Below are 11066 nucleotides of genomic sequence, written 5' to 3' on the forward strand. Positions count from 1 at the left end.
CCAATGTGAGCCAGAGAAGCTGTCTAAATAACAAGGACACAATTCTTCATTCATATTTTTCCCACTGATATCAACAATGGGGCAATATTCCTTCCACTGACACCAACGATATGGCACAATTAATAGATATTTTTTACACCCACTGACCACTTAGCCTGAGACATTGGTAACTCCCACTGACGCTGGGGCATTTTCTACTCCAACTGGACACAGTCCAGCCCCCCTAAAGTCTGACAACAGTAAACTGGCCCATTTCTTTTTTTATTTTTATTTGGAGACCCTTGTGTAGAGGGCTGTCTGATGAAATTATAAAGAACTAGTAGAAGGGAGGCACGGGATTCAAATTATCAAGAAACCAGATTTCAACAAGGCACAATGGGGTTGGTTTACTGAAAAAACTGGTGCAAAATCTGGTGCAGTTGTACACGGAAGCCGATCAGCTTGTTCAATTACAACAAAACCTGGAAGCTGATTGGTTTCTATGCAGCGCTGCACCAGATTTTGCACTCTCCAGTTTTAGTAAATCAACCCTACTGGCTCTGGTAAAAGATGTTCTTAAAAAGATTTGGGTTTCCTTCAATTAAGTAGCTCAGTTTTAAAGATTTACGTGTATAAAACAAAACAGTCTGAGAGTCCAAAAACCTTTGAAAATCATTTATATTTAATAAATGACAACATAGAACAGCCAACACGTTTCGGGTGCTCAAAGACCTCCCTCTTCTTCAGAGATTTGAACGTAATGGATACATTTGAGTATTCAAAGATGGCATAATCACCAGGGGTTCATTATTTGTTGTGTAGAGATCCACTTAATTTGCTTATATTTTATATTTGCTTATATTCAGCAAATACTTATTCCTGTTAATTATCTCAAGTCCTCATAATTATATTATTATGTTTAACTATGAAGAAGGGGAAGGTCTTTGAGCTTCAGACACATGTAGAGTGTTCTATGCTGTCATTGTGTGAACCAATATTAAAGTGTTTGAACCCTCAGACTGTTCCTTTGGCACTCTTATTAGACTTTATGCACATGATAAAAAGCTGATAGAACAGAAATATTGACGAGTATGATTGGAAGGTGCTGGATTCAACAAAAGAGGCTTCTAAAAAGGCGATATGAGTAAGGTCCAAGGGTTAGCATGAAACAAGAGCCCCACGTCAATGGTTTGGGAGTCCAGAATTTTTTTTTCCATTGTGAAAATCCAAGGTAAAGAATGAATGCGTTTGGGCTTTTTTCTTAGGAAAATTTAGGAACATTTCTTTCCTGCAACCACAGTGTTGACAGGGGGATCCCTCCCGCTGATCCATTATAGCCATCCATGCCGGTAGAAGACAGTGATTATTGCTAGCGGCCATACTAGTCGCTAGCAATAATCACAGGTAAAATCTGGCAGGCTGGTTGTACCCAAGTTGATTGATTGATCAAGTTCTTGCTACACCAGCCGAGCTTCGAACCGTCTATGGCCAGCCTTACAGTACCATTTTTTTCAGGGCTTTCAACTCCTAGTTTACAATTAAAACTGGTGGAATAGTAAAGGAGTTATGTTGCTCCTTCTGTTCAAGCAAGCTGAGGGCTGTTCAGGATGGCTCATGTCAGGAGAAGATCACAGATTGTTCAGTCCTTGACAAAGCTGACAATCAGTGTTGAAGTGAGTAGAGACGACTCTGACTGTATTAGACGTGCAGCAGTTTTTGGAAGAAGATCCTTCCATTCTGCAGAGAAATATTGAGTCAAAGCAGTGCTGTTCACACCTACATTGTGTTCAAAACATTCTTATCTTGCCAGGATCCTCAGCCAAAAACCACTGAATCTGATCCTCTGATCTGACCGTTCTGTAGCCTTTCTCATCGGCTGGACTCTTATCTAAGCTGAAGGCTTACTGTGAATAATGTTTGATCAGCATTTTTCCACCACATAATGAAATCTTCCCTACCTTTGTCTTACTGTGAGAGTCATGTGCCAAATGTTCCCTCACATAACCAAAAATCTGACTCTACTGTGCCCATATCCTTCCCTCACCCCAGAAATGTGTATTTGCAGCACACACTCGGCACGTTACATTATACAGAGAACCTCCATTCTTCTTCAGACAGATGCTCTAAAGCCCCGTACACACGAGCGGACTTTTCAACATCCAAAGTCTGACGGAATGATTCCGTCAGACTTTTCGATCGTGTGTGGGCTGCAACGGACTTTTGATTCGCAAAAGTCTGACAGACTTTAGAAAATGGAACATGCTTCAAATTTTTCCGACGGAACTCCGCAGGACCCAGTTCCTACCGAAAAATTTGCTCGTGTGTATGCTATTCCGACGGACTAAAACCGACGCTAGGGCAGCTATTGGCTACTGGCTATGAACTTCCTTATTCGAGTCGAGTCGTACGTCATCACGTTCGAATCCGTCGGAGTTTGGTGTGATTGTGTGTGGCCAAGTCCGCTCATTCGAAAAGTCCGTCAGAACTCTGTCGGATGTCCGGCAGAACTCCGTCAGAACTCCTTCGGAAGTCTGTCGGACATAAGTCCGCTCGTGTGTACGGGGCTTTAGAGTACCTACTTTGCCAATCTAAAGCCCCATACACACAATCAGAAATTCTGCCAGCAAAAGTCAGATGAGAGCTTTTGGTCAGAAATTCCGACCGTGTCTATGCTCCATCATACTTTTGCTGGCAGACTTCGAGCCAGCAAAAGATTGAGAGCAGGTTCTCTATTTTTCATTCGGAAAAAGTTCAGATTGGAAATTCTGATCGTCTGTACAAATTCTGAAGCGCAAAATTCCTACGCATGATCAGAAACAATTCGACGCATGCTCGGAAGCATTGAACGTAATTTTCTTGGCTCGTCGTAGTGTTGTAAGTCACCGGGTCCTTGACGGTCAAAAGTTCAGAGAACTTTTGTGTGACCGTGTATATGCAAGCCAAGCTTGAGTGGAATTCCTTAAAAAAAACATTCAAGTTTTTGCAGACGGAAAATCCGCTCATGTGTACGGGGCATAATACTATCAAAGGCTGGAATTTTGCTGAGATTAGTTTTCGTGGAACAAGGATAGTAGAAGGCTAGAAAGTATAACTGGGGGCCAGGAGGAACTACATAATCATCCATTAAACTATTGTGTAATCATTTTCATTGCAAGTCCAAAAACATGGAGGTTTATTCTTCTTGTAGAGCTATTCGTCCAAATGTCCATCCTGAACCGTTGGATCATATTGCAAATACAGCTTAATCATAGAGTCATTTATCCAGTGGTACAACCAGAGCCGCTAGTTTATAGTCCAAATCAGTGGTCTCCAAACTGCATCACGAGTGCCAGATATGGACCGTTTCTTGTCTTTATTTGGTCCTTGGGACACTATTTCTCCCATTGATATGGGACACCATTCTTCCCAGTGAAACCAATGATGGGGCATTATTCCTTCCACTGACACCAATTATGGGGCACTATTCCATCCACTGACACCAATGATGGGACAGTATTCTTCCCACTGATAACAATGATGGCGCGCTACTAATGTTCTAGTGTTTTCTGTAACATATTTTTGGGATTATTGATTTATTGTTATAGTGTGATGAAGCATTATTGTAAAATTTCATGAATGCTGTGGGAGAGGTATCAACCGTTTACGCTTGATTATTTCTCATTTTTTAAATGATGGAGCTTTATTCCTCCCACTGCTACCAATGATGAGGAACTAATCTTCCACTGACACTAAAGATGTAAAACTATTCTTCTCACTGACACCATCGATGGGGCAGTATTCTTTCCACTGATACCATTTTCTACCCCTAACGTATATAGAGCCATAAACTAGCCCTTTGTTTAGAAAGTTTGGAGACCCCTGGTCTAGATGCAGCCTAAAGCCAGGTACACACTATTCATTATTTTTTGTTCAACCCCGTGGTTTAAACTGAAAAATAAACTGTTGGCTTCGGTCGGAGCCACTGTACTAAACATTCATGGTTAGTTCAGCGATCTCCCCCACTGAGCTATTGTGTTCTGACAGGGGGAAGACCCCGCTGCTAGTACACTCCGATCGACGCTCTCTGCCATTGGCTGAGAGCACTGATCGGGAGTTCGCCAGCTGCTGGTTTTCCAGCATGCACATCCGACAGAAGCTGGCTAAACAGCCAGCTTCCATTGGACAGACCGACATACACACTGGTCGAATGTTTTGAACCGGCTGCTGTCTCCCGACGTTCAGCCCCTGTGTACCCGGCTTAAATATAGAGCCCTTTATCCAAATATACATCCAGGCCTGCTGATAAGTAGCACAGTGGCCACCTAAACATAGAGCCATTTGCCCAATTGTACATCAAGTGCTACTGGTTCATGAAGCCATTTATCCAACCGTCCATCCCCCATGTATCCAGACATTCAGAGTTGCTGGTTTATAGCCAAGACACAGCTTTAAGAAGAATTTCAGGTATTAATATTTTATACATAGTTACATTGGTCTAATTTGGATCAATGTAACTATGTATATACCATCCCTGGCCAATGCTCCTGGAAGCTGGAAATCCCTGAAGTACACACTACTACTCCAGTAATCTCCAAAAGCTTACAGGTCCCACGCTAAGCACAGAGGCACTGAATGAATGCAAAGCATTCTCTGATTGTAAGAGATGGAGAGCGAAACATTACCACCTGGCCTCTTCACCTTGTTTGACCTGAGAACACTTTACATTCATTAAGAGAATACAAAGCATCCTCTGAATGGTGCCCATGCTGAGTGGCCAACCTCTTGTGTTCAGAATGCAGCAGGGCAGTCGCTCTGCAAAGGTGGAGATTAGTGGTGTAGCGATGTCTACTACAGTTATTTCCAGCTTCCAGGGGCATCATCCAGGGATGGTATATACTGTACATAGTTACATTGATCCTAGCTGGATGTAGGTTTATTTACTAAAGGCAAATCTATTTTGCACTACAAGCACACTGGAAGTGCAGTCGCTGTAGATCTGAGGGGGACATGCAAGGAAAATAAAAAAAAAACATTTTTGCATGTACATCATTGGATGATAAAATCAGCAGAGCTTCCCCTCATTTCAGGTCTTTCCTTCAGTTCTAAAGCGACTGCACTTCCAAGTGCACTTGCAGTGTACTTGTATTGCAAAGTGGATTTACCTTTAATAAATCAAACCCTATGTATAAAATATCTATACCTGGAATTCACCTTTTGAATATGTATTTTATTTTAAAATGGCATTGATATTCTACAGAGATAGTGTTATGCGTAGTGATATTCTATAGAGATAGTGTTAGGCGTAGTGATATTCTATAGAGATAGTCTTAGGCGTAGTGATATTCTATAGAGATAGTGTTAGGCGTAGTGATATTCTACAGAGATAGTGTTAGGCGTAGTGATATTCTATAGAGATAGTGTTAGGCGTATTGATATTCTATAGGGATAGTGTTATGCGTAGTGATATTCTATAGGGATAGTGTTAGGCGTAGTGATATTCTATAGGGATAGTGTTAGGCGTAGTGATATTCTATAGGGATAGTGTTAGGTGTAGTGATATTCTATAGGGATAGTGTTAGGCGTAGTGATATTCTATAGGGATAGTGTTAGGCGTAGTGATATTCTATAGGGATAGTGTTAGGCGTAGTGATATTCTATAGAGCTAGTGTTAGGCGTAGTGATATTCTATAGGGATAGTGTTAGGCGTAGTGATATTCTTTAGGGGATAGTGTTAGGCGTAGTGATATTCTACAGAGATAGTGTTATGCGTAGTGATATTCTATAGATATAGTGTTAGGCGTAGTGATATTCTATAGAGATAGTGTTAGGCGTAGTGATATTCTATAGAGATAGTGTTAGGCGTAGTGATATTCTATAGAAATAGTGTTAGGCGTAGTGATATTCTACAGAGATAGTGTTATGTGCATCTACTGAAAGCGATCTGTGAAGGGAGAACACAAAACGACTAATGGGGTTATCAGTTTCTTTCTCTCAGGTTACTTGAGAGAAATAAAATGAAGCCTGGCTGGTTGTTATTTGTCTAGAAAGGACAATTCTTCACAGAGTCACTTTGAAAAAAATGACCTGATAATGTTGCTTGAAGTAATTTTTTGAATTCTCTCTACATACACAGACACGGTTACAACTTTGTGGTCACCGTTCCGGCTGGTGCCAGCAACCTGGACGTGAGACAACGTGGGTATAAAGGCCTAATCAGTGATGACAACTACTTGGCAGTAAAGAACTCCCAGGGTCGCTACCTGCTGAATGGGAATTACATTGTGTCTGCAGTGGAGCGTGACATTCCGATACGTGGCAGCCTGCTAAAGTACAGCGGTACTGGGACTGCAGTGGAGGCCTTACAGGCAATCAACAACATACAAGAGCCATTGACCATAGAGGTATTATGTGTTGGCAAAATGACCCCTCCACGTCTGCGGTTCACCTTCTACATCCCCAGAGAAAAGAGAGACAATTCTGCTGGACAAATAATAAGTAACAGCCTGGTTGCTCTGCCCCCTCCCCCTCCAAGGCCCAAACCGCAGTCTCAGTGGTCAACCAGCAACTGGGGAGAATGTTCAGTCACCTGTGGCAATGGGCAGCAGACTCGAATAGTGGAATGTCGCGACCCCTGGGAACATCTGGCATCTGACTGCCCGGCCTCTCTCCGGCCACCAGTGATAAGGACCTGCGGTGACCCGTGCCCAATGTGGGAGGCTGGAGAGTGGACAAGCTGTTCAAAGGCCTGCGGCAGGGGGTTCAAGAGGCGGCAGCTGAGGTGCAGTGCAGGCGGAGGAGTAACTTTACCCAGAGAGCACTGTAAGTTAAAGAAAAAACCTCAGGAGCTGGACTTTTGTATGGCCCGACCATGTTAATGCAGGGAGGACCAAAAAAAAAAAAACTGCTGACAAATCTAGAACTTCCTCCAGGCCCGGAGTGGAGAGGATGTGCCAAAATAAATCCATCACCCAAGTACCCGGGGCACCACGTCCAATGACCAAAGAATCTACTGTTACATTCTGATGGTAACGGCAGTAATAGTGAACAAAGGGACATTGAAGTCTAATTGCTTTGCACTTTCTCTTCGTGGGTCTATGTCCGTTGTGTCCGTTTTCCATGTTGGCGAGTCTAGCGTTCCTTCTAGGATGCAGACTGCATTGTAGAAATGGATTTTCCTAAAGAGTTTCAGACCAGAGATCTTTCTAAAGACAGTAGTGAAAAAGTTTTCTCAAATTTTTACATTTTTGTAAGAAGCGTTCTAAAGAAAAAGTGTTCATCTTACCCCTTATTAATGGATCAGATTATGTGATTAATTTTTAAATCTGGACTTTAAAAATAAGACATGGAACTCTTGCACTGGGGCCACAGGAATACTTTTTCTTAGAACAGTTTTCATATATAAGAGTCTTTATATTTTGTCACTGGAATGATCCAACATACAGGCTCAAGTGTCTTGTATCCTAAAGGTCTGAGCTCTTTTCTGATAGCTCCGAGAAGTCGGTATCTTGTGTACTGTGCAGATCTGGGACCTCATACACAATATACAGTAATTTCCGTTTAATAGAACATGATGTTATAATGGTGCAGCTATTATTTAAATGGCAGGATTAGATGGTTAGAAAGCTGGTAAACAGAAGGATTCTTCAGAGCCCTGGAAACATTTAGGGGCCTATTTAGAAAGATCCACAAAATAATCTTTTCTCATTTTCCACCCTTTTATCAGTTTTACTGCCAAATTCCAGCTGATTTTCCCCGAGTTCTTAAAGTCCGACATGGGAAGTTATATGGAAGTGCAGTGCAAAACCTTTTTAGATAAAAAAAAAAAGGAAAAAACAAAGCTGCAAAATTAAAGCTGAACTCCTGGTATTATCCTTATTGTATACTTCCATTGATTCAATGTGGTTCAATGTAAGTAGGCATATCTTATACTTGAGGGGCCACCACTGTGGTAGTTGGTGCTACTACAGTGATAATCTTCTGGCTTCCTTGTTGGGAAGCTTCCCCTCTGCACACTGGCTACAGGGTGTTGCCCGCTCATCACTGCCGCCATTTATAGAATGCCTTGTATTTTTTTCAATGAATACAAGTTGTTCTCTTATTTGAGAGGGTGGAGGTTGTGATCTCACTGACTTTCCTCTCCACCTCATCCAATCAAAGGATGCCTTGTATTCATTGAAAAATTACAAGGCGAAACATGAATGATGGCAAGCAAGCAGGGTGTGCAGAGCAGGGCCATCTTAATAGCATCACGGGCACCTGGGCAAAGTAATGCACTGCCCCAATTGACCCTCCTACTTTCATGAATGAATGGATAACTAGTTAATAGAATTAAACATATATTTATTAGTACTTTCAATAAAATAATTTTTAAACAAATAGCAGGGTAAGATGCCATTGCACTTGCAGATGTAGTGCAATGACAGGCTGCTGCTATCCCTGCAGCCCAGATTCTGGGATGCTACTCAGGACATGTCCATCCTGGGACAGCTTAGTAAAAAGCGTGACTGTCCTGGCAAATCAGGGACAGTTGGCAATTATGGTATAATTCAAGAGTATCATGGGGCCTCCATGCACCTGGGGCCCCTGGACAGTGCGATGGTGTGCCCTGCATTAAGATGGCCCTGTTGCAGAGGACAGGGTGCTTGCACAGAAAATAAAGGACTGTGGCTATCACTATAGTAGCAGTGATTTTTATCAGCTCCACGGGTATGAGCTATGCATACTTGACCAAAGTCAGTGTGCAATAAAGATCCTACCTGGAGTTCAGCTTTAGGGAAAAATACAATTACTTTACCCCAAGTTGAGTACTGTCAACACGTATACTAGTATGGGTAAACTCACCTTCACCAGCTTTCCTCCATTGACTGTAGTGGATAATTTCAGGTTTTGTACATTTCCACAACGTATATTAAAGTATAACTTTACCCATAACAATTTGATAAAAAATAATGTTCTTTTGCAAGGAACATACATTCCACAATAAGTGTGCTACCCCCATTAGTGTGTGCTGTAAATTACCTCCAACATTGTTCCTGTTTTTTGTTTTGTTTTTCTTGCTGGAGGCTGCCATTTTGCTGAAGCCCAGATCCCCTGAACAGCAGTAAATCATAAAGCAGAACTAAATCCACTGATTTAACGGTTTATAAAAAACAGTTACATTCCTGGAATGCCGGGATTGCTAACTGTCACATTTGCTTGTGTCTTCAAACAAACTGTCAAACCATCAAATTTCTGGTGTCATGACTGATCACATGTGTAGCACGATGGCATTTGCAGATCAAAGAGAAGCAGCTTCCTTGGCCGTAAAGAATAGGAGGATTTAATTCTGCTTTAAAGTGGCTGTTAAGCCACTACAATAAAAACCTCCCATTCCTTCTATAACATAACAATGTGCCCCTGTGTCTGTGTTATATAAAAAATATGCCGATCTGTAACTATATCAGAGATCTCTCCTCTGCCTGGCTGACAGCTCCAGCGGGCAGGGCCGAGCACTCCCAAAGACGTCAGATGGGGAGGGGGGGAAGAGACAGAGAAAGCGAGGAGTCACGTGAGCGCCGGGATCTGCTCTGATATAGGGACAGATTGGCATATTTTTATATATAACACAGGCACGGGGACACATTGTTATGTTACAGAGGGAATGGGAGGATTTTATAGTAGTCATGAGAGCAGCAGGAAGGGAGGGGACGGGCACTGACATGAGCAGACAGGTGGGGGGGGGGGGGGTGGGGCGACAGAGAAAGACAGGGCAGGGCTGCAGATGATAGAGGCACGTAAACTGACCACAGTTTCAGGGCTCAGCAGCCATGATAAATCGTGGTCAGTTTACAGGGGGGGGAGGGAGTAGGCAGGCAGGACCAGCCATGTTTTTTTAGGTGATAGAAGGGGCCAAATTACACAGAACAAGCACCATGCTCTATAACATGCTTTAAGGGAACAAGATCAGTTTTTTTTTTTTTTTTTTAGGTTAACAAAGACTTTAAGACCATCAGCAATTCGGCATCTATAAACATGTGCAGGACAGGGCGAGACGGTGTATTACTGGATTTTAAATGTATTTTTAATGCTTTACATAGCTGTACCTGCAAAAGGGGCCTGAATTGATCTAGAAGAAGTTAATTTTCTGACTTAAGGTCCACTTTAAAAGCTTTGGAAAGTCTTTTAGGGTCCATCCAGAACATGGACATTGCGGGATTGTTATCACTTTTCTCGAACAACGACGCAGGTGACAGTAAAAATTGTCCAAGCAGCTTTATAAATAGGCAATATTTCAGAACTTATTTTCCTTTCTATAAATGGGTCCCATAGAGGGTGAGGCTGATGTCAACGGCACATTGAGCTTACAATCGATTTGCTCCTTTGTATCTCTGAACAGTGTTAAGCAGTGTTAGGTGAATGTTCCACCACACAGCATTATGTGGGTGAATGTCCTGCCAGTGTGACGGGGCCACAAAGCTTACCATTTTAATCAGAATAGCGTTTGTCTTGGGCGCCAGTGTGCAATAATGTAAAAGAGCAAGCTAAAAATTTGCCAAAGGATTGCATTAATGCCAATGTAACATGTCATATTTTTTAACTCATATGTGACACAATAACGTCCAGCATCCAACAGGTTGATGTATTGCTGGAGGGGAGGATTGCACAAAGTCTGCGGGTCTTCTTTATAGACTTGGGAGACAATCACTCAAAGTTGCACAATTTTCTCCAAAACTATATAACATGGAGGTGTGCGTCAGAAGTAGCACTTGAAAGCCTCTCTGTGTAAAGCATACATATATTCTCATAGTAGGGCAGTATGGGAAATCTGGGCTCTAACAAACCTCCTGGTGAATCTACCTCTGTGTATCTCCGATCAGGGATGATGGTGAGGGGAGGGGCTTTAGAACAAAACATGGAAGTTAGACTGTGCTGCGAGCCCATGATAATCATATAAATGACAGGTCTCATTTACACCGACTTTAAGAAAGGCCATTATGGCACTTCTAAAAGCACTTCTTCCTTTCTCACACATCTATCTAGTACAACGGCTTAGATAGTAAGTCGCGATATACCCGCCTTAAAGGATAACTAAACTCAAAAACAAAAATTTTATATATTGCAGCTTACAG

At 42.2% G+C, this 11066-nt stretch overlaps 1 protein-coding gene across 1 annotated transcript in view; it reads left to right on the top strand.

The window, feature by feature from the left end:
* ADAMTS15 (ADAM metallopeptidase with thrombospondin type 1 motif 15) overlaps nucleotides 1–9662 on the top strand; it is a 74121-nt gene extending 64459 nt beyond the window's left edge. The window contains exon 8 of the mRNA XM_077457891.1: nucleotides 6092–9662. Coding sequence (XP_077314017.1) covers nucleotides 6092–6833 — 742 coding nt within the window. The 3' untranslated portion in view covers nucleotides 6834–9662. The remainder of the gene's footprint in view (nucleotides 1–6091) is intronic.
* Nucleotides 9663–11066: the final 1404 nt, after the last annotated feature.

This window comes from Lithobates pipiens, unplaced genomic scaffold (genome assembly GCF_037356315.1).
Source record: "Lithobates pipiens isolate NorthernLeopardFrog02 unplaced genomic scaffold, aLitPip1_a1.2 Scaffold_27, whole genome shotgun sequence".
Taxonomy (NCBI): Eukaryota; Metazoa; Chordata; class Amphibia; order Anura; family Ranidae; genus Lithobates; species Lithobates pipiens.